Raw genomic sequence first — 24422 nt, 5'->3', positions numbered from 1 at the left:
AACCTAAATGGTAAAAGAATGGAAAAAAAATAAATTTTCGGTTTAAAAAAAACCAGACCGAAAAAAGAAAAGGGAAAAAATTTTTTTTTAGTTTGAAAAAAAATGACCAAACCAAAAAAAGAAAAGGTTAAAAAAAATTTTTCGAAAAAAAACAAAAAAAAAAAAAATTTCGAAAAAAAAAATTTAAAATAAAAATTTTTCAGTTTGGAAAAAAAAGCCAAACCAAAAAAAAAATTTCTTTTCAAAAAAAAAAGGAGATAAAAAAAGAAAACCTCGAAAAAAAATTTTAGAAAAAAATACCGAAAAGGAAAAATTAAAAAAATATTCTGCGGTCGATTGTATCATTCCGATAGGCTGATAAAGAAAAATAATTAATAAGAAAACAACTTTTCGATTTTTGATCAAATTTTCATTAACTGAATCGGATTCGTCCTGTATTTTGAATAATATGCACATGTTGAATTAATATTAAAAAATAAATGTGAATTTTATTTATTGTGAGTAAACTTGTATCAGTCTATGTAACTATTATAAATAAAGTATATGAGTCATTGCAATTTAACTTTTTGTACATTTTGTGCTCAATATTACATAATAGTTTGTACAACAAAAAAATATATAAAAGGTTTTATTTCCTTCAATATTATTTCCTTCAATATTATTTAATGAAAATATCACGCACAAGCTTTATCTACATTTATATCGCGAAAAATCAAAACCGATTTTAACATCGTACTCCTAAGATATCTTCAAGCCAAAAGTTACTTTGGTTTTCGATTAACAATACCATTTGATTATCAGAATCTGATTATAGGATAACAAATCTCTCTAAACCATCATCATTAAGATCCAGGTCTCCTTACACAAGAAATCTATTAAGTTCTGCCAGCATGACCATCTCATTTTTAACAATATCAAAAGAAATTTATTTATCATGCATTTGGTGAGTTATTTTGTGTTCAAATTTGGAGGTTGGGCTTTAATTGCAATGAAGGCTTTTTTACGGTTTAGTTCATGGGTCTGCTCACACACGTATATGTCTAAGGTTTTCCAAATATGCTTTTGCTTATTTGTCGGGATTCTTTGTGAGTTTAGATGAAATCTGGTATATGTGCCTGAGTAAGCGTGGATGAGCGTTCTGATATCAGCCTAGTAATTCAATAACTCATTTATCTGAGTGATCATAGGATAACCTTTCTCTTTATTTCTAGATTATTATCATCAAGATCCAGTTTTTCCGTATTTATCAATTCTATTGATATATTAATTTAATATTATTTTTATCATCAAGTCCAAGGTTCTCCTTACACAAGAAATCTATAACAAAATCAATAGGAATTTATTATCACATTTAATACATTTGGTGAGTTATTGTGTTTAAATTTAAAAAGTTTGAGCTTTAATTGCAATGAAGGTTTTTTTACGATTTAGTTCATGGGTCTGCTCACGTATGTATATGTCTAAGGTTTTCCAAATATGCTTTTGCTTATTTGTCGGGATTCTTTGTGAGTTTAGATGAAATCTGGTATATGTGCCTGAGTAAGCGTGGATGAGCGTTCTGATATCAGCCTAGCAATTCAATAACTTATTTATCTGAGTGATCATAAGATAACCTCTCCCTTTTATTTCATTAGATACCATCAAGATCCAGGTCCTATTGAAGAATTTATCTATCGGGTGAAGATATTCTTGGTTCGTCTGATACTTATTGAAGAAAAGGATGTGACGAAAGCGTGGTATTGAAGGAGAATGTAATTAAAGACATCAACCGGCATAATGTCTAGACATCATGCTAATCATAATTACCATACGTAGTGAGTTTTTATTTATGATAAATTTATCGATTTTCTGGAAGAATTTTCATGTTCTTTATCATATAAATAATAAAGTAATTCGTTTTACTACAAAAAAAAAATAAATAAAATAAAAAAATAAACACCACTTAACCATGGATCGACTTGTACATCGATTTGTCTTGCGCCATTTGAATTACTTAATCATCTATTCTAATCTAACTAAAATAATACAATAAAAAAAAGCTGTCAATGATAAATGAATCCCAGTTACTGCGACTTCGTAACACTTGTCCGAGCTACAGTACAAAGCCAATTTTAATTTCAATTATACCACTTTGTGTCGCATTACCGTAATGATTCGCAAGTGACACAAAAATATTAGGATGTTCTGGATCAACAAGCTGCAGCAGCAAATATATAAGTCAATCGTTCACAAAAATTAAATAATTTAATTTCTTTTTCTTTTAAATTTTTAAAATCATGGATGAAAATAAACTTTTACCAAAATTATCACAAAATTTACTTGAAAGTTTAAATGATGAAGAATATTATGATGTTACCATTGAAGTTGGTAATGACCCTTATATAAAGATATTCCGTGCTCATATGGTTATCTTACATTATCGGTCTACTTATTTACGAAGAATTTTGACAACAAATAGAAAGAAAAATGATGAAACTTTGGTTCATATAAAATTACCAAATATTTTACCAGAAATTTTTCAAGTAATATTAAGGTATGTAAGATAAGAATTAAAATTTTAAAATATAAAAAATAAAAGTATTTAAAATTTATAATTTTTTTTTTTTATTTTTAGATATATTTATAGTGGAAAAATTTCTTTGAATGAATATGATACTTCGGATATAATTAAAATCTTGGTTACTGGAAATGAACTTGGCCTTCAGGATTTAATCAATTATTTACAATCTTATTTGGTTGAAACTAAGGCAAATTGGATGGAACAAAATTTTAATTTGGTATATCGAACAAGTTTTGAGAACGATTCTTTCTTGGAATTACAAAAATTTTGTACTGATTTAACGTCTAAAGAACCGGATAAGATATTCAAATCTTTAAATTTTTCTTCAATTCCAGAAAAACTTTTGATCACAATTATTCAAAGTGATAATCTTCAAATGGACGAAGTTCAAGTATGGAAACATATGGTTAAATGGGGACATGCTCAAAATCCGGAACTCTCTTCTGATCCTACAAATTTTTCAAAAGATGATTTTGATACTTTAAGAAATAGTTTGCAACATTGTATTCCATTCATTAGATTCTATAATTTATCTTCTGATGAATTTTCAGATGAAGTATTACTTTATAAAAAAATTTTACCAAAAGAATTATATAAAGATTTACTAAAATATTTTTTGAGCTCTAATAATCAATTAACCAAAAAGTCAAAACCTCGTACGGCTGCTAAGGAAATTAATATTGATTCCGAAATCATTACAATTCAACACGCTGGGTTAATCTTAAAATGGATCAATAGATTAGAAATTACAGATGAGATAAAATATGCGTACAAATTCAAATTATTACTTCGTGGATCTCGTGATGGATTTACAGCTAAAAAATTTCATGAAATCTGTGACAATCAACCTCATACTTTAACGATTATTAAATTGAAAGATAGTAATGAAATTCTTGGTGGATATAATCCAATTGCATGGGAATCTGGTGAATATAATGAAATTTGTGAAGATTCTTATAGATCTACTAAGGATAGCCTTTTATTCTCTTTTAAGAACAGTGATAATATTGAAAGTTACATTTTAAGTCGTGTAAAAAATAAAGAATTTGCCGCACTTAACCATCGTAATTTTGGACCATCATTTGGTGATGGTGACCTTATTTTACTTGAAGACTATGGTAATTGTACTAATAGTGATTACGAAAAACATATTAGAGTAACCACTGATGATTTTACTGTGGAAGAATATGAGGTGTTCCAAATTATAAGATAAATTACCAGTTTATATTAGTTTATTATTGTATCTTTATTCTCCTTTTAAATAGTTTCTAAAGCATATAATCACGGAAAAATTTTGTCATTGTTATAATACGGGTAAGGTTTGGTGATAATTTTGACTTACGATCTATTAAATAAAGAATTTATTTAGTTTATATTATATGTAATTTTTATGACAATAAGTAATAATTGGAGTGATGAATAAAAGTATTATATGTATCAGTTATTAAAAATAAAAACCAAATTTTTTAAAATGAATATTTTATTATAAAATATTCTGTGGTACATGATAAAATTCTACTGCGCTTGCTGGAAAAATTCTGGAATTAATTTACTCTATGTGTGCAATGTAGTAGAAGAAATTAACACGACTAAAACTTTTTAATTTCTAAGAAAAACTCGCTTTACCTAATTTACATTTTATAAAGAAAGTTTTCTTTTAATAATTATGAAATTTGTAATGTTAACATAATATTCTATGATATATTTTTATTGATCAATTTACTCAGTAAATTAAAATGATAAAGCTTTATTGATTTTTAAAATCAAGACGAAAGGAATAATATTAACCTATTTACTTCATAATATCAAAATGGAGAATTTAATTGTGCTTGCAGGCGTTGAAACAATCATCTATTCCTAAACGTATTCCCTTTATGTGGTTTTCTAATTTTCCTTGAATTAAATCAAATATTGAAATATCAATTGATGCAACAATTCCATTAAAGGATAAATTTGTAAAAAAAAAGTTATACTATTTATGGTTTACAAGTAACACTTAGGATTAGCAAGGCAGTAATGTTAACCGTTCTAGGTCATGAGTTTGATGACCTAACTCAAATATCATGGGTTAGGCCAGGCATCCAACCCGACAGAAATTCAAGTTGGTTCTTTTCTTTCTTAATTTACTATAAATCATGGTTGATAAACTTTTGCCGAAATTATCTCAAAATTTACTTGAAATGTTAAATGATGATGATTATTATGACGTTACTTTTGAAGTCGGTAATGACTCTCATGCAAAGATATTCCGTGTATCTTACGTTATCGTTCCATGTATTTCCAAAGAATTTTGTCAACTAATTAAAGGAAAAATGATGGAACTTTGGTAAACATCAGTGAAAGTATCCAATTTTAATTAATTCTAATAATACGTCTTACATTTTTAGTATTTATCAAGTCTTTGTAATAAAATATTACGTAAAAATATTCAAATTCTGATTCCATGTTTTTAAGAGTTTAACACAGTATGTGGTTACTTAACAATCGTTTCTTAGAGCGTCACGATTACAGTCGTTATTCTAATCTAATATATTATTGACGATAAAGTTAAAAAAGGTTTAAAAGAAAAATTATTAGTTAGAAATCTTAAATTTTTCTATAGTAAGAACAATCCCATACAAGAGCATATTTGATTGAACGAAAGTATAATATTTTAAGATTTCTTCGGTTATTTATATTAGTGAAACCCAGAAAATTATATAATACTGTTTTCACAGCCGGTATATAGTCACTAAATACATTATTAGACAGGGTGTACTTAACGAAGGTAATTTTAGTAATTTACTAAAAGAATACTACCTCAATGTATTAAAAATATTACTCGCGTTAATTTAATCATAAAAAATGTGTTAAATAAGTTTATCATTCTGCCAAAAAAAAAAAAAAAAAAAAAGTAGATGAAATTAAATTAAAATTTTTTTTATATTATCATCAATATTATTATTGTTCTTTGATCAACTTTTACTGTTTCCATTCCTTTAATAAATCATGATTTTCTTTTTTTAAACGGAATAAGCCTGTTTTTTCTCAACGCTTTTCAATTTCTCGGTAAAAGTGACACCAAATGATTATAACGCTGACATAAATTTCAGGTAAATGATAATACGAGTAACTTTATCAAGTAATACCAAACCAATGATTAATATTTATTTTTAATGTTTAATGGGTTAAAATTTAATATTTTCGTATTTTAAAAAAATATTAGTAATAATAATAATAAAATTTAAATTAGATTCTATTCGCTAAAAGTCTAACAGGGAACTGTTAATTGCAATGAAAATAATCAGTACAATACATTTCATTCGAAGTTCTTATATTCATGCCATATTTCAACTATACATGTAGCCGAAATTTTCCGAAAATATGGCCGAATCCAAAAGGTTTGAAATCCGAAGCGAAAACTCTCGCCGAAATTTAAGAACACGAAATTATTTGGTAATTCTGGCCAAATTTGTGGTGCCGGCCAGAATTATAAATCACGTGATATCGGATAAAGTTTGGTGAGAATGTTACACAAAATTCATAATGCGGGCCAAAATGTATAGTGCTGGAGGCCTGAATTTCGACTTTACGCAGAGTTTCAGTTTCGGGAATGACTGGCCAAAACCCAAACCTGAAATTATGCCGAAATTACTGAGTTTTGGCAACATGTACTTTTCATTTGATCATTTAAAACTAGGGTTTTATTGGACGGACAGGCGGATATTTTTTGTGTCACCTTTGCATAGAAATACTATGAGTTTCCCTGAATCTCTGGATGTGCTACGTTATATTTTAATGTTCCGGGCTAAACCATTTTACGATTGGCGAAACGTTTCGTCTTTTAGGGTAAACTTCCGAAACTATGCCCAAACTTCCGTAACATGCCCAAACCTCCGTAATTTCCGAAACATTTATTTTTAAATTACTTATATCCGGAATTTCCGAAACTTATTTATTGTGATTAAATGTAAAATAAAAAATAAAGTAAATTGAAGTTTAAAATTTATTGTTTGTTTATTGAATTCTTTGTTATTATTAGCAAACAAACTTTACATATCATCAATTATTTTATCAGCTTCTATATCAGGGTCCATTCTATACTACTTTCATTTTCTGATATAACTATATCTTGTATATTTTCCTCCTCCTATATTGTCGCTATCTTCAATAATTTCGTCCAAATCTGCATTTGCGTCCAAATTTAACTCTCTGCTAATCATCAAATCATCCTCCTCATCAAATATTCTTGCTTCTATATCATCACTTTCGTAATCATCATCAATAACTTCAATTAGATCGTCACCTGGATTCAAACCAAAATATTACGAATTTCCTCATTTGTTTTTCTTATACCATAATATGACAATTCTTGTTTTGCATGTGCATGCAAGTGGCCTCATAGTGACCGTCTGATACTTGTTCACCCTGTTTAGCGTAAGTTCCCCATACAAGTGACTTAGACCTACCACCTAAATTTTTCGTTTTTTAATTTCTTCACGTTGTAGTAAATCATCATCTGGTAAAAACTCTTGATATTCTAGTTTGCATCAAAATTTAAAGCTGCGGTTTCCGCAGTTTCTGCATGATGATCATTTTCCTTTTTTAGGTTTCGGAGGTTATGGAAGTTACGGAAGTCTCGTCACATTTCGGAGGTTTCGGCAGTTTCTGATTTTTAACCAATGGCGAAACTAGTTTCGTCAAGTTTCAGAGGTTTCGCCTGCAAATAGGTTTCGGTTTCGCCCGGAACATTATTATATTTACCAATTCGTTTTAGTATAAAGTCAAAGAAATTTATCATGTGGTGTAATCCAGTGTTGGACTATGACCTAAAATGACCTATATGACCTCTATGACTGGTCATAGGTCATTTGGTCATTTTAAAATTATCTAGTCATATGACTTTAGTCATATATTATTAACCAATCAAATTTTAGTAAATTTTTAATATTAGATTAATTAAAAGTATAATTCTGGCCAGAATTAAAGAATTTCCTTTTTTGTAATAATTGTGTAACTTAAAATTCCAAATTTCATGAGAAATAAAATTGCCTTTTTAGGAAATTTGTGTAATATCACGTGATATAATTTTGCAAATTTTGTAATTTTGGCCAAAATTCTTAATTTCAGCCTAATTATGACCAAATGTCATATGACCATTAAGTCATAATACATATGACCAAGGTCATTTCAAAATTTCCATATGACCTGGTCATTGTCCATCACTGGTGTAATCAGGAGTAAATGCCAATTTATGCCAAATTTAGGAAAGCTTAACTCGTATTAGTAGATAGTGAAACAGAAAAAAAAAGAGACAAATAAAACCATTTTTTAGCCAAAATGATCGACATCATATGCCTATTGAAATAATATAAAGGCGCAGTTCTTACTTCTTCGATATACTGCGATTCTGGTTTCTTGGAGGTGAAGCTGCTGGATCCTCTTGCAGTGCCTCTAACTTTACGAATACTTCGCACGCAATACGTAATTTTTTTTATTAAAAAACAAAGTTTTATTATTTCAATTTAAATGTTAACGCAAAATACATATAAATAGTAAAATATAATAGATAACAAGTAAATAAATTTGATCAAAATAAATAAATAAATAAATAAAAAAAGAATTATAGCTTTAAACATTTTGATTCATTTTCCTGAACAAAAAAAAAAATTTCCCCCAAAAAAAATAACAGGAGAGTCTTATATTTTAAGAACAATATTAGCTTATTTAATAACTTAACTTAGTCGAACTTAAAAATGAGTAAAGTAAAATTCAAGAATAAAAAAAAATACTTATTTCACCTTAAAATATATTAATCGAATTTCCTTAGTAAGAATTCTGAAATTCTGTATCTTGAATATTATCAGAAATAGTTCCGTTTACTGAATTTGAAGCTGCATTGTAAGCGTTATTATTATCTGAATATACTTGAGAAGTAGGTTGAATTGTAGTATCAAAAAATTGTTGCTGAACATTATTTTGTTGATAAACTGGTTGTTGGCCTTGTTGCTGAATTTGTTGTCGAATCAAAGATTGAAGATTATAATGATGTGGAAGCTGATGGTCAGGAATACGAGATAAATTAATGCTGTTATTCAAGAGTCGTGCATTTTCTAATGGATGTAATTCGGTATATGTAACGTAATAAATACGTGCACTGTTTGGTAAAGGAAAGTAAAATTCAAATGTATCGTTTTGAAGTGCGGGCAAAGTATTAATAATGATGGTATTAGACATTTCTACGTTGTTAATGGAAGTGTGTTGGTCATTGTTATTATTATTATTGTGAAAAAGCGTGGAGATATTATCAGCTTGATACGTTGGTAAATCAGAATAATCTTGAGAAGTTGGATTATTTGAATTCATTTTTCCAAATAAATTTTTAAATTATAATTAAATATTTGTGAAAATAATTTGTGGATATTTTTATTTTTTTTTTATTTTTGATGAATTTTTTGGAGTATGGTAGATAAAAAAAGGGAAAATATGAGAAATTTATATCAAAAAAAGTACGTTCAAAAAATTACTGTACGACGAAAAACATCATTTTATTTTTTGTGAAACAAGAAAAAAATTACTATCTTAGGTTAGATCGTTTCAAAATTTTAGAAATTCTATGTGTATGTGCATAATCAATCGTTTCAAATTTAGAGATATTATTTAAAAAATGCTTTCGTAGTGTTATTGTCGATCAAATCATATGACAAGAATTGTCCTACTCTATTTATAAAAAACGACCGCAGCAGACAAATGAAGATTTATTTATTTTTTTTTCATAATTCATATACAGTTAAATATTTTATTACGCGCACAAAGTTAACATATGACGTACAGTAAAATTTAATGTTCGAAACGATTTTGAGATTTCATGAAATATTACAGTTAATATCGAAGACGTGAAGAAATCAAGCGCACAAAATTTAATAATAATCAATGATTTTCTTATTTTTAAATTGCGGTCCAAAAATAAAAAATCTAGTTCGCAAGAATCGGATTTGCTGAACAAGTTACAGCTGATTTCATAAGACCTGGGACAAAATAAATTTTGAACCCGACCGCCGACCCACCGATCCGGTTCAGTTGTTATTTATTTTACAAATCAAACTATCAAATCAGGATCACGTGTCCAGCTAAAAATACCGGATCGGCAGTCGGGTTCAAAAATTTAGTTTGTCCCAGGTCTTATGAAAACAGCTGTAACTCAAAATCTAATAAAAAATCCGAACGATCAGAAATGAACAGCCTTTTATTACATAATAAGTCGAATACTCCCTATTTCGAAATTTAGCAGCTGGTAAATCAGCAAACCAACAGAACCAAATAGCTGAGCATAGAAGGAATGCACACATGCTGATATTACGCTATAATGCTGATGTTGTAACTGAAATTGAAATCTAGCTGATCTTTAAATTCAGATATATGAAATTAAAATTTGACGATCAATTAAATGAAATTGAAATTTCGATTTCAGATATCTGAATTTTAATTTCAATTAAAGGGTTTGTATCTGAAATTAAAATTTATCTGAAATTAAAATCAATATAGACATAGTTGATTGGTTATCTGTTGTGTATCCAAACATTTAATTTGAAGTTCAGAAAATTTTAGTTTCAGATAATATTGTAATTGAAATTAAAATTTAACTGAATTTCAAATTCAGTTAATTTTAATTCAGTTACGGTGCTGACTGAAATTAGCGTAACTGAATTTCAAATTCAGTTAAAATTTTAATCTCAGTTACGGTGCTGACTGAAATTAGCGTAACTGAATTTCAAATTCAGTTAAAATTTTAATCTCAGTTACGGTGCTGACTGAAATTAGCGTAACTGAATTTCAAATTCAGTTAAAATTTTAATCTCAGTTACGGTGCTGACTGAAATTAGCGTAACTGAATTTCAAATTCAGTTAAAATTTTAATCTCAGTTACGGTGCTGACTGAAATTAGCGTAACTGAATTTCAAATTCAGTTAAAATTTTGATTTCAGTTATGGTGCTGACTGAAATTATAGTAACTGAATTTCAAATTCAGTTAAAATTTTAATCTCAGTTACGGTGCTGACTGAAATTAGCGTAACTGAATTTCAAATTCAGTTAAAATTTTAATCTCAGTTACGGTGCTGACTGAAATTAGCGTAACTGAATTTCAAATTCAGTTAAAATTTTGATTTCAGTTATGGTGCTGACTGAAATTATAGTAACTGAATTTCAAATTCAGTTAAAATTTTAATCTCAGTTACGGTGCTGACTGAAATTAGCGTAACTGAATTTCAAATTCAGTTAAAATTTTAATCTCAGTTACGGTGCTGACTGAAATTAGCGTAACTGAATTTCAAATTCAGTTAAAATTTTGATTTCAGTTATGGTGCTGACTGAAATTATAGTAACTGAATTTCAAATTCAGTTAAAATTTTAATCTCAGTTACGGTGCTGACTGAAATTAGCGTAACTGAATTTCAAATTCAGTTAAAATTTTAATTTCATTATAATGTTAGGTAATAGTGACTACTCTAAAAATGTAAGTTATAAGTACTTTTTTACATAGCTAAATAAAAATTATTTTGGTAGTATTTTATTAGCCAAATATCTTGAATGTTCAGTGTCTGGCAAATGACTTGAAATAATACTAAATGACTCAAATGACAAGTTGCTTATTATTTGTCATTGGAATTTCAAATGACCAGTCATATAAGCCATTTGGTATTCAGATATTCTTATTTTAAATAAATAAAACTAAATATAAAAGAAGAATTTATTTAATATATATAATAAAAGTTTGATCAGAGTAAAAAGTTTTGTATTGCATGATTTATTAATATTTTTTCAGTTTAAAAATACACTTAAAAATACACTTATTAAATCATAAATTCTATTTTAAAATAATATTATCAGAATAAAAAATGTCAAAGTGTTAAAATTAATTACAAGTTAGAACATTCTTTTTCTGGATGACAACTTGTATTACACTTCTTTTTTTCTTTTTTACATGGACAATGCATTGTACTGCAAGTTGTTTTAGGGCATTTACAAGTTATTTCAAGATTTTCTGTAATAGTTGTTGTTACCTCTTCATGTAAAGCAGACTGCAATCTTGCAGCTTCTCTAAGAGAAATTTTTCTCCGTGGTATATCTTCTAATCCAGAAATATGTGCTTTTAAAGGTTCCAAATTTCTAACAGAGTAACTAACATCAAGTACACCAAATTGACATCCTAACTTATATTTATCATTTCCAGTTAAAGAAAGAATTTTACAAGGCAAATGGGTCCTATCAATTTTATGCTTGTCTTCTTTAGGAATTTTTACTTTTACTAAATCTCCAATTTTATATTTAACAATTTTAGCTGTTGATAGTATTAATTCTTTCATATTGGCGGTATATGTTTTAAGATTTTCTTCTGCATGTTTACGTACATAATCATGTGAAGTTAATTCTGTATTTGAAGGTCCAGCCTATTATGCATATAAGTTAATATTATAAAATAAAAGTTTTTATTATATGCATTATAAAATATTATATAATTACCTGTTCATCATCATAAAGTTTCAGCCAATTGGAAAGCTTATATTCCCAAACATTTAAAGCATCAGTTGGATACATATTTGGATTTTTTCTCAATAAAGTAATATCCTTTAAAGCCGCAAGTATTTCTTTTTTTGTAGTAAGTGGATTTAGTTGTTCGGAGTATCCAAACAATCCCAAATATGTTTCATTTATTTCTTCCCATGAAACTTCATTAACTTGACCTTCACGATAATAAAATGTGTCATCACTTATAGGAGTAGGATTTTTAATAATGGTTGGCTTTGGTTGTGGCTAAATAATAAATATAAAAATATTAATAATTTAATTATTTTAAATGTTTGCAGTTTGCTGATTTATTTATTTTACTTACGCGGTTAATTCCTATTGTAATAATTTCATTATCACTCATACTTTCATTATCTACATTCTTTTCTTCATTGATATCCGAAACTTCATCTAAATTTTCTTCAATATTTATAACTTCTTCACAATTATTATCTAAGTCACTGCTTATTTCTCTTACTTTTCCTTTATTTTTTCTAACAGGCGTTTGCTATATTTAAAAGTTATAAAATAAAAAATATATCATATAGTAATTCAATATATAAATTTAAATATTTATACTTACAGGGTAATTTTTAGTTTTTAATTTAAATGGGGTATCAATTTGCTATTGAAAAATTAATATAATTAGTATATATTAAAGTAAATAATATAAATGATAAATAAGAATATTATAGTACATTATTTTTATATTTAGATTTTTTAGGAGCATTGGAGTTAAAAGCTACCACATTCTTAGTAATTGGTGTAAGTGATAAATTTTCAAATTCTTCATCTGCCTATTAATTATTTATATATATTATATATTAATATATAAAAAATTTAGATAAATGAACTTTACTTTTAATTAAAAAATAGATAAACCTGAACATCATCATCAATATCATTCAAATTATTCATTTCTTGTTCAATTTCAATATCACTTAAAATATTATCTTCGTCTAATACATTATTATTTTGTTCAAATAATGTATCAAGCCAAACCAAATTATTTTTTGGTTTTTGTCCATATACTAATTCGTACGGAGTTTTTCCAGTAGCTCTACAAACCGAATTATTCATACCCCACAATGTTAATTTTAATGCTATTACCCATTCAATAGATTGATTTTGTTCCATTAGTGCACCTAATTTTCTTGTCAAAATTCCATTTCCTCTTTCAACACTTCCTTGTGACTGTGGGTGTCGTGGACGTCCATTTATGATCTTAACACTTGGCCATAATGACATAAGATTTAAAATTACTTCAGCGGTAAATTCTTTACCATTATCAGATTGCAATATTGTAGGTGGGCCTATTTCTGTGAAGATTTCAAATAAACACCCAGCAACCTCAGATGCACTTTTTGAAGTAATTGGTTTTGCCCAGGAATATCTTGAGAAATGATCACGTATATGTAGAATATATTTAAACTCATTATCATTTCGGGTCTTAAAATCTATTAAATCAATCTATTAAAAGTAAATTTATATTAAAATATATACTAGTATAACAATATAAAAACAAATTGAATGAATGAAAATAAATTATAATTACTTGTACTCTCGATAAAAAACTTTTTGCAATAATAGGTTTTCCCTCAATTTCAGATGTCATGGAATTTTTGCGTAATGAACAAGTTATACATTTAGATATAAACTTAACTACAAGATCCTGTTTTACATTACTCCATTTACTTTTTAATTTTGCATATGTATTGCTAACACCACCATGTCCAAGCTGAACATGTGCATTACAGAATTCATTCCACATTCTTTCCTTAATTAATACTGGTAATGTAATAGTTCCAGCTTGCTTTTTTTCTATAGCTTCTTTAGCTCGCTTGCTTGGAATTTTGTGCACAATATTATTAGTTCCAACAATTTCTAGAACAAAATTATTTCTTGCCCAATTACGCCAATTTGGATCATGTAATGTTTTATTATTTTCTGATAACAACTTGACAATATCCTTGTAAGTTTCCTCATCGATAAATGCCTTATCTCTAAATTTTTCATTAAGTGATTCAGTATATTCTTGAACCATTACCTTAAAGTCAGACTTAGAAATGATTTTTTGCTCCCAGATACTCTCTTGGTTACTAATAATTGCAGAAGTTTGTAAAGTATATTCTTGTGACATGTTGATTTCTATTATAAATAAACAGATAAGTATAACCATGAAAAAAATAAAATATATACTAGTACTAATATGTTTACTCACTTTACAAATACAGTGCTTAAAATTGCATACAGTATCAAATAATTTGGAAAGGACGATTGATAACAAGAAATAGTGTTTATATAGGGCTTCAAAAATTTATGTAAAAATCCAACAAAAACCAACAAAATTTTTACTTAATACGCCTTGATATTGTTTGTTGAAAGGTTAGCAAAAAGAAATAGTGGAATTGCACAAAATTGCATAAAATTATATGAATTGTACAGAAGCAAATTAAGAATTTTAGTTTTTACGATTATACAATTTCCTTCCTACTCTCTCGTTATTATTTTACCAATATATAGAAAATTTCATCTCTTTTTTAGAGCAAAATCTAATCAATCTAACATGTATACTGCTTGTTTATCTAAGATTGGTGTATCAATGCGATAGAAAGATTTTCATTAAGACCGAATTTTTATTTGTCATAATTTATAAATTATTATCTATTGTATTATATATTAATATTCTTTATCTGTAATTTTTATGATATTGTTAACATTTCATTGAGTTTTATTGAGTTAATTAATTACAATAGTATTCAATTTTCTTTATTTGTAATTTTGCGAAATGGCTTATAAATGTTTTATAAATTGTTTTTTATTTGTAAAGTGTATTAATATTCTTTAACTGTAATTTTTATAATATCGTATGTTTCTATTAACATTTCATTGAGTTTTATTGAATTAATTAATTACAATGGTATTCATTTTCTTTATTTGTAATTTTGCAAAAGTACAATAATCACAGATCACGTGATCACAATCAACACCGCAGAATTTCATACGAAGCACAGACCCACTTCTCTCAAATATAATTGGTTTAAAATCAGTCACGCATACGATTTACCTTAGAAAAAATTTTGTATTTTAATAAAAATGCATATTTATTGTACTTTTATATTTAATTTTTTAATAAACTACATATAAAAACGCGTCTTAATATTACAAAAAAAATAGCAATAAATTTTGCAAAAATTTGTTATTTCAATGAAAATTGATATTGTATTTGTTGAATAATTTATTTAGTCTTTAATGACATATTATTTAATTAAAATGCTAAAATTACATTGTAAAATAAAAAAAAAATAAAAATGAACCACATTACAAAAATGCCTATAACTTTACAAATATGCAAGCTATTTTATTGAAAATTAATATATGAATAGATCCTTGCCTACTGAAAACTTTACTTAGTCCTCAAGACCTGTTTTATTCGATAAAAGTGATGAAATTACGCTATAAAATAAAAAAATTATATGCGGCACAGTAATTTTATTACAAAAAAAATACTCATATAAATTCTGAAAATGAACTACCTTGACGAAAATTAATATTTGAGTAGTTCTATACCTTCTAAATAAATAACTTACTTAGCTGTTTTAATTAACCAAAGTACTAAAAATTATGCTATAAAGTTACAAAAATACACATAGTACTACAAATATTCAAACTATTTTAATAAAATTTATAACTAATTACTTTCATACCTGTTAAACAACCTTACTTAGTCTTCCAAAGCTAGTTTAGTTTAACCAAAAAGCTGAGATTACGTTATGAAGTCTACATGAAAAAACGCGATTGTTATAAAATTATTATGAAAAGTATTAACAACTTTTCTTTTTCTAAATTAATTATTAAAGAAAATACTGTTTTTATTAATTAAAAATAAATTTTTAAACCATAAAAAATATGGAAAAAATATGGGAAAAGATGCAAGAAAGAGAGATGTATAGTGGTGACGATAAACAATAAACAAATAAATAAATGTGGCTGATAATTTTGGGCCAATCATATTAGGAGGCCTAGGATCACATGATCTGTTAATCGAATTTTATACGTTAACTGAAATTAAAATAAAATCGACATTTCAATTTCATTTAATTGATCGTCAAATTTTAATTTCATATATCTGAATTTAAAGATCAGCTAGATTTCAATTTCAGTTACAACACTGATACAGAACGTTGAAGAAGAAGGCATGAAGGTTGCGCAGAACTGGCAAAGACAATATAGGATTTCACAGACCCAGGCTGCAAGTTAGCCAAATTAACACATTTTCCCTAGTACCACCATAAAAATTTCTCTATCGTGTGACCATGTGAAGAATTATTATCGGCCCTACTTGTCGCCGGTTATTTGACACCATAATTCCGACCTACAGCTTTAAAATCACATGACCATCACATAATGTTGTACAATGAACGAAATTTGTAATATATCCGGTGCTCCAATTAGGAACCCATAAAATACATCAAAACAATGTCAAACATTGACACAGTAGCAAATGTATCGTTCAACGACATATTTTCTTGTACTACCTGTGGTCGATCGATCCCAAGCAAATTGCCAAGTTTTGAGATGATATCTTTTAAAAAGTATTATTAATAAAATTTATTCCCAAATCGTTTTCAGGGTAGGTTACTTATTGGAGTAGTAATTACACTTTTCTGGGGGAAAAACCCCTATTATTCTCAACTCCCCATTAGATTCTTTAATTTGAGTAAATTTGTAAATCTCCCATTTCGAGAACTTCAGAAGAATGAGAAAAAGAAGTAGTAATCCAATTTTTTTTTACAAAACCGATTTATTTTCATTCAACAAAATTTTGTGGATACTTGTTAAAAAACTTAAACATAATTGAAATTAACGATCATTTAAATAAATTAAAATTATTTGGATGTACGTACTAGTCTCACGAATCGATCTTTGTCCAAACTTACCACATTTATTTCCCTAGTTTTTGCGTTATTATCTCTCCAAATGCGTTGCAAACTTGGTAAATAGATGCAAGGAACTCACATCGCTTACGATATCACATGGTTTAAATACTCGAGCAATTTCTTTAATCTCCATGTAAAAAAACTTCAAGGATTACGAAAGTTATATATGCGTTCCAGCTTACATCCGATTTAATTGTCAAAAATATTATTTTACAGATCCCAACTCTACGTAAAATGGATTTAGGAGTCAATAATCCAAAACCCACCGATGAAAATACAAATATAATTCTCACAAATATTGTTTATCTTTCTTTATCGTTTAGTTTAATTACAAAGTTAGGGTTAAGAAATATCGGGCGAAGATGCAAAAGTTATTTGGTTGATGATGAAATTTCTCAATTAAAAATAATTTATTTTAATTTTTTATTACAGATATCAGGAAATATATAATCAAATCGAATCAAATAGAATACGCTTCATTTACTAGTAGTAAAATTCTGGAAGTATCAAAGTATCATCATCCTTCTTCTAGCGAGGAAAGATCTTCTAAGATTAAAAATTTGATATTAGATAATTGCAAAATTTCAGATAAAAATTTGAATCAATTGATGTAAACATTTGGAATATTTAAATATTAGTTTAATTTATGGTATAGATGATCCTATGAAATTCCGTGACACACGTCCCATGAATTTCACATTTAATTTACTAATAAAAAAATGTACGACTGTATGGGGTACACAAAGCTTAAATAAAAAAATAAACAAATAAACAATCAAAACCCTGAAAAAAAGTCAGAAAATTTGAAGGAGGTTATCGCAAAGAATTGTTATGGAGTTAAGTGTAGATGCATGAGTAAACATTAAAGATTTAAGTTCACTTTCTAAAAGACAATTAATAATTAAAAAGAAAACATCAACCCATCCATTTCTATACAGTTTACCCCTCGTTATAGTGAATCCTGTGAGCTAGAGATTAAGATGAGGGAAATTTTATTTCAATCACGTGATCTACATACATTTTTTTTATTTTTAATCAATACCTGGTATAAATTGAAATGACAAAAAAAAAAATTTACGTCCTTCTTGATCATAAAAGCCCAGTTAGGCCGTTCCAAATTAATAATTAGTTTAACGACCTTTCCGGCCAAAATTTTGAGGGGGGGGAGGGGATAATTTAAACAAACGTGAAAATTAAATTTTGGAAATTTTCGGTAAAATCGGAAATTCTCGGTACTATTAAATTTTAATAAAGGAGGGGGTGTTTTAAGCATATTTAAACATATCAAACATATATGTTTAAATCACCCTTGAATTTTTCAAAAATAGAGGGGGGGGGACGTTAAACTAAAGATTAAATTGGAACGGCCTTAATTAAAATATGAAGTTTTAATATTGTGATTTTTTGCACGCATGTGATAATGTTTTGTGTAACTTTAAAAATTTCAAAATCTCGAGGGTCATTTTCAAATTTGTTCTAACATATAAATTCGAAATTATAAAGATTTTACCTTAAAATTCGTTATATTAAATATTATTGTTTATAAAAAAAAAATTGTATAGTACTGGAGCTTTCTTGATTTTCATTCAATATATAAAAATTCGTTATATTACTGTAAGGGTGAACTGTAATCCAAGCTGATATCATCCCACCGATCAATTAATTTTTTAAATTTATAAAATTTAATATTATTAAAAAAAAATCTAAAAAAGCGTTTAAAAAATTATTTATTAAAAAATTAATTTTATTAAAAAAAATTAATAAATTGAAAATATATTTTAATTCAAAAAAAAAGGAGTGGGTACCGTGTCACCACTGAAAATTGAACCTAGATAAAAAAAAGATTAACTTTATTAAATTAATTAACTAATACTTATTAGTATTAGTAGAACTCATCAATCAATTGCAATAAATACAAAACCTTCGATCCCGATCTTCGAGCTAACCAAAAAAATATCATTATATAATAAAACATTAGTAACCTATTTCTCTCTGGACCAATTAAATTTTTTCTCCAAGCCACATACTAAAGTGTCATTTTTGGATTAGTAAGCTGCAGCAACAATTATTTAAGGTTAACCGTTCACAAAATTAAAGTTCTTTTTCTTTTAAATTTATAATAAGTCATGGACGATAATAAACTTTTACCAAAATTATCACAAAATTTACTTGAAATTTTAAATGATGAAGAATATTATGATGTTACTATTGAAGTTGGTAATGACCCGTATATAAAGATATTTCGTGCTCATATGGTAATCTTATATTATCGTTCCACGTATCTACGAAGAATGTTGTCAACAAATAAAAAGAAAAGTGATGGAACTTTGGTTCATATAAAATTACCAAATGTTTTGCCTGAAGCTTTTCAAATAATCTTAGGGTAAGAAATAGGAATGATACAAGATTAAATTTAAAATATGATTGTTTAATTAATATTTAAATTTACGCTTTTTTATTATCTTAGATATATTTATAGTGGAAAAATTTCTTTGAATGAATATGATGCTTCGGATATAATTAGAATCTTGCTTACTGGAAGTGAATTTGGTCTTCATGAATTAATCACTTATATACAATCCTTTTTGATTGAAACTAAGACAAATTGGATGGAACAAAATTTTAATTTGATATATCAAATAAGTTTTGGGAACGATTCTTTCTTGGAGCTTCAAAATTTTTGTACTAATTTAATAACCAAAAATCCAAACAAGATATTTAAATCACCAAATTTCTCATCAATTCCGGAAAAACTTTTGGTCTTAATTATTCAAAGTGAAAATCTTCAAATGAGCGAAATTCAAGTATGGGAATATGTTCTTAAATGGGGATATGCTCAAAATCCAGAATTTCCTTCTGACCTTACAAATTTTTCAAAAGAAGATTTCAAAACTTTAAAAAATAATATCCGCCAGTGTATTCCATTTATAAAATTTCATAATTTAACTTCTCGAGAATTTTCGGACAAAGTATTACCTTACAGAAAGGTTTTGCCAAAGGAATTATTATATGATGATTTATTAAAATATTTTATGAATCTTGACAGTCAACCAATTAAAGATTCAAAACCTCCTTGTACGACTATTAAGGAAATTAATATTGATTCCAAAATCATTACAATTCAACACGCTAAAATAATTATAAAATGGATTGATAGATTAAACATTATAGATGAGATAAAAAATGCGTACAAATTTAAATTGTTATTTCGTGGATCTCGTGATGGATTTACACGTGAAAAATTTCATGAAATCTGTGATAATAAATTTCATACTATAACGATAATTAAAGTGAAAGATAGTAATGAAATTCTTGGAGGATATAATCCAATTGCATGGGAATCTGGTGGATATGATGCAATTTGTGAAAAGGATTATAAATCTACTAAAGATAGTTTTATATTCTCGTTTAACAACAATGATAATATTGAAATTTATACTTTGAGTCGTGTAAAATATGAAAAATTTGCTATACTTAACCATTATAATAGTGGTCCAGTATTTGGTATTGGTGACCTTGCTTTATTTGGAGACTTTGGTAATTGTTATAATAATAATTACGAAAAACAAATCAGAGAAACTACTGATATATTTTTTGTGGAAGAATATGAAATATTTCAAATCATACCGGCGGATTGGTTTACCCTTTAAATGTTAATTTTATGGTATTTTTTCTACACAAAGCAATAGGAACAATAAAATTATTTGGTTTTACTATACAATAATTTGAAAATACATGTGTTTACAATCAACTTGAGCGTAGAAGTTCCTTTTTTATGTGCAATTAGATATTAATTATATAACTATAAAAAAATTTTTAATAGTATTATTCATTGAGCTTTATGCAGTTTTGTCAATATTTGCGGCTAATAAATAAAAATAATCAAAGTCAAATTTTTGAACTATTCCTTTTACTTTATATTCCTTTATTAGCTTTCAATTCTCCTACCTATAGCGGATAATCGGACATGAAACTCGCTAGACTGATTTGTAATAACTTTAGGTCCATAATTTCGATCAAAAAATTTAAAATTATACAAATTTATTGGTGATGGTCTAATTAATACTTTAAATAAACTTTTATATTGAAAAGACATTTCATTCTAAAAATTAATCCATTTAAATTTTGACATTTAATCAATAACCTTTCACTATCATCGGACGATCCTGATAAATTGCTTGGATAAGTCTTTTATTTTAATAAACCTCACAATCAAATTTAGATGCGAGTTAAGATTAGCTTTTAAAACTTTCAAACCAGGTGAAGATGTGTTCTCCAAATGACACAAATTTATATTACTATTGTATTTAAATAAGAAAGGTATATTCATTTTTAAACTTCTTAAATTTACAAACATGAAAGAAATTCATCTTTAAATCTCTAACATATTTGTAGATGTTGAATAATATCTGCTTTTTTAATTAGTGATTTTTCAATAACTTCGAATTATAATACATCATTATAACGAATTTCGTTCAAGTCATTTTGATTTTCAATTAATCTTGAGCTTGCAGAAATATAATTATAATCAAAATTTGTAAGATAATATATGAATTTTTTAATTGATTTAGCTGATATAGTTAATCCCTTTACAATATTTTTATTATTGTCATCACAAGAAGATTTGAAAACCATTCTTCTGCCCATGAAATATCGTATATTTGATATTTAAAATTAAATGGAATAAATAATGATATGAATTCTTTATTTTTGTTAATAAATAATTTTAATAATTCGTTCATTAAAATATTAATGTTTTATTCTTTGTCATTTCCTAATCTAATCATATTTTCTAAAAGTTTTAAATCTAAATGTTTCCATAAATTAATGTAATTAAATGAAGGTGGTCGATAAGCTTCTGTGAAAAAATCGTTTATTTCTTGTTTCTTCAAAATATCTCTTGAGTCTTATGATAAATGTGAAAACATAACGTTAAATAATATAATAATATACTCTCTGCTTTTTTAGTTAAAGGAATTCTTTCAGGAATTTTCCATAATACTGGTACTGCTACCTCATACCGAATTTTGTTAACTAAAAGAAATGAATAAAGTGATATACTGTCATTTTGCAAAATATTATTTGACTATCTAGTTAGATAGTCGATTTACTAAAATTATGATCGATTGCATGTGACATTGTTACAGGCAGATTAAATTTTTTCTTTTATCGAGTATAAGAAGAAATTTTTTTTCAGGTTGTGAAAATGGAAGTTTGGAGCAAAAAAAAAAAGATGGACGATGTATATTTTATTGATGAGACACTCGTGACCACAAGTTTCATAATGCTAGACATATATGTAAATATGCAAATATTACTAATAAGTCATTTTACACATGACATTTTATATGAAGCAATCTCATTATTAGCAATATGTAGCAATGGTAAGTATTGGCAGATGGGACGTACTTCAAATCTACTTTTAGATGTAAAGTACTTTTTGTATACCAGTACTACGGTGAAGTTTTATTAGCCAATCTTTCTTTGCGAGATCAGGTGCTTTTCATAACTAATGCTAATGAGATTTGTTCATTCCCAATATTCTTTGGGAAAAAGGAATTCACAGCAGGAGGGATAGAGTTAGAAATATTTCATTTTAATGAAGACGCAATATAGCTCCTCTCTAGATAATATTTTATTATTTTGTAATTGGTAGCCAATCAATTATTAATAAAAAAAAAATAATATTTAACACATCAATACACATCATGGCATGTAATAATACTAGTAACAAACTGCAAATGAAAATAAAAATATAAATAAACATTGTTTCAATAATTATCATGCTTGTATTTAATAATATTTAATCTTTTTACTTTATTGTAAAAACTGTAAAAGTACATAATAATAATGTTTCTATAAAATAATTGTTAAATAATTAAGAATAAATAAATAATAGAATTATTAATCTTCAATCATACAATCAAAGCCCTGAGACTCTTCTTGAACTGAAATTTCAGTAAATCTGCGACTTGTATAATATGCTTGTGAATGATATTGTATAGTAGAAGTACTTGCTTGTCCTTCTAATATAGCTTTGTTTGCTGCTACAAATTCCAACATATCATTTTTTAATTGATTCTCAATATTAGGTGCTTCAAATTTATATTTTCCATCCCTGTTTATTTCATAATATTCATTAATACATCTAATCCATTCAGATATTGTATATTCAAGCATTATTATGGTTGGTCTATTGGAAGGATCTAAATCCCAACATTTTTTCATTAAATCTATATAGCATTTTGGAGTATTTTTTATAATTTCAGGGCGTCTTCCTTCTTTACAAATACTTAAGATAAGGTGATGATCATGTGCTTTATGACTAAATGGAGGAATACCTGATGTAAACTCCCACATTATCATTGAAAAACTATAAATATCACTTGCTGGAGTATAAGACTTTTTTCTCAATATTTCAGGCGCCATATAAGGTAAAACTCCGTAAATTTCATTAACTTTATTATTAGAATCTTGTAAATCACTTATAGGTTTGCACAATCCTAAATCAATAATAAATAATTCATTGTAATTATCTGATAATAGAATATTACCATCATGAAAATCACCATGAGTTAAATTTGATTCATGAATTACTTTAAGTCCTAATATAATTTTTTTCAATAATTGTAACCTTTCTTTCCATTTAAATTTAATTATATCAGGTAAACATTTTCTCAAACTTCCTTTTTTTGCATAACTCATTATTATTATATAATTTAAATTCTTTGGATCTTGGGTAAATCCAAAGAATTGAATAAATTTTGAAAATGATTTTTTCTGACAATTATAATGATATTTCCACTATATAAATGATAAAAAAATTATTAAATTTTTGCAAAAGAAAATAAAATATACTATTAAATATAAGTACTATACCTCATCAAGAAATTTGCTATCTAAACTTGATGAATTATTAAGTGTTTTAAGAATGACCTCATAATCTAATTGTCTATTCCATTGTTGTTTATCAAAATTCCAACTATAAATAGGTCCATTTGACCAGGTAGCTTTATGAATTTCACTAAATCCTCCTTTATCATAATAATTAATATTTGACAATTTATTATAAGGTATCCACTCTAAAATTTCGTAACTATTTTTAGCATTTAGTTGTGCTTCTTGAATAAATTTATCAATAAATTCATTTTTACTAGTCCAATTTGAAAAATCTTGTTGAAATCGTTTAGTATTGCATTGCTGGCACCACCACTGGTAATCAGTATATGGTTGATTGCATTCATTACACATTCGGCTTCATTTTTAGTATTTACATTATTATTTTCTGCTACTTTTTGGTACCAATAAAAAGCCTTTTCTAAATTCTTTTCTGTACCTTTTCCATTTTCATAACATATAGCTAAATTAATCATTGC

General features: G+C 26.7%; 5 protein-coding genes across 5 annotated transcripts; 2 read left to right on the top strand and 3 right to left on the bottom strand.

Moving 5' to 3' along the window:
* Positions 1-2276: 2276 nt before the first annotated feature.
* OCT59_027260 (uncharacterized protein) lies at positions 2277-3940 on the top strand (the record flags this gene model as incomplete). The annotated part of the gene is made up of 2 exons (XM_066136846.1): positions 2277-2533; positions 2615-3940. 2 exons carry the CDS (start codon positions 2277-2279, stop codon positions 3771-3773), a joined length of 1416 nt encoding a protein of 471 aa, XP_065993294.1. The 3' UTR covers positions 3774-3940.
* A 4425-nt stretch (positions 3941-8365) lies between these two features.
* On the bottom strand, positions 8366-8905 carry OCT59_027259 (uncharacterized protein; the record flags this gene model as incomplete). The annotated part of the gene is made up of 1 exon (XM_025329582.1): positions 8366-8905. The coding sequence occupies one exon, from the start codon at positions 8903-8905 to the stop codon at positions 8366-8368; it is 540 nt and encodes a 179-aa protein (XP_025184123.1).
* Positions 8906-11457: 2552 nt separating this feature from the next.
* Positions 11458-14246, bottom strand: OCT59_027258 (uncharacterized protein; the record flags this gene model as incomplete). The annotated part of the gene is made up of 8 exons (XM_066136845.1): positions 11458-11751; positions 11842-11988; positions 12062-12352; positions 12432-12614; positions 12690-12731; positions 12805-12903; positions 12989-13065; positions 13802-14246. The coding sequence occupies 8 exons, from the start codon at positions 14244-14246 to the stop codon at positions 11458-11460; spliced, it is 1578 nt and encodes a 525-aa protein (XP_065993293.1).
* Positions 14247-19122: 4876 nt separating this feature from the next.
* Positions 19123-20936, top strand: OCT59_027257 (uncharacterized protein). Its single transcript, XM_066136844.1, has 2 exons — positions 19123-19429; positions 19514-20936. Exons 1-2 carry the CDS (start codon positions 19173-19175, stop codon positions 20694-20696), a joined length of 1440 nt encoding a protein of 479 aa, XP_065993292.1. The 5' UTR covers positions 19123-19172; the 3' UTR covers positions 20697-20936.
* A 2014-nt stretch (positions 20937-22950) lies between these two features.
* On the bottom strand, positions 22951-23226 carry OCT59_027256 (uncharacterized protein; the record flags this gene model as incomplete). The annotated part of the gene is made up of 1 exon (XM_066136843.1): positions 22951-23226. The coding sequence occupies one exon, from the start codon at positions 23224-23226 to the stop codon at positions 22951-22953; it is 276 nt and encodes a 91-aa protein (XP_065993291.1).
* Between the last annotated feature and the right edge of the window lie 1196 nt (positions 23227-24422).

The sequence above is a fragment of the Rhizophagus irregularis genome, chromosome 7 (genome assembly GCF_026210795.1).
Source record: "Rhizophagus irregularis chromosome 7, complete sequence".
In the NCBI taxonomy this organism is placed as follows: domain Eukaryota; kingdom Fungi; phylum Glomeromycota; class Glomeromycetes; order Glomerales; family Glomeraceae; genus Rhizophagus; species Rhizophagus irregularis.
Note: the sequence above shows the minus strand (reverse complement) of the source record. Positions and strands in the feature narration are given on the sequence as shown.

What these genes read in the sequence shown, in the direction of transcription:
- OCT59_027257 (XM_066136844.1), top strand. Translation starts at nt 19,173, where the DNA reads ATGGACGATAATAAACTTTTACCAAAATTATCACAAAATTTACTTGAA. An exon ending in GCTTTTCAAATAATCTTAGG is followed by an intron (nt 19,430 to 19,513) that starts GTAAGAAATAGG and finishes TTATTATCTTAG; the next exon opens with ATATATTTATAGTGGAAAAA.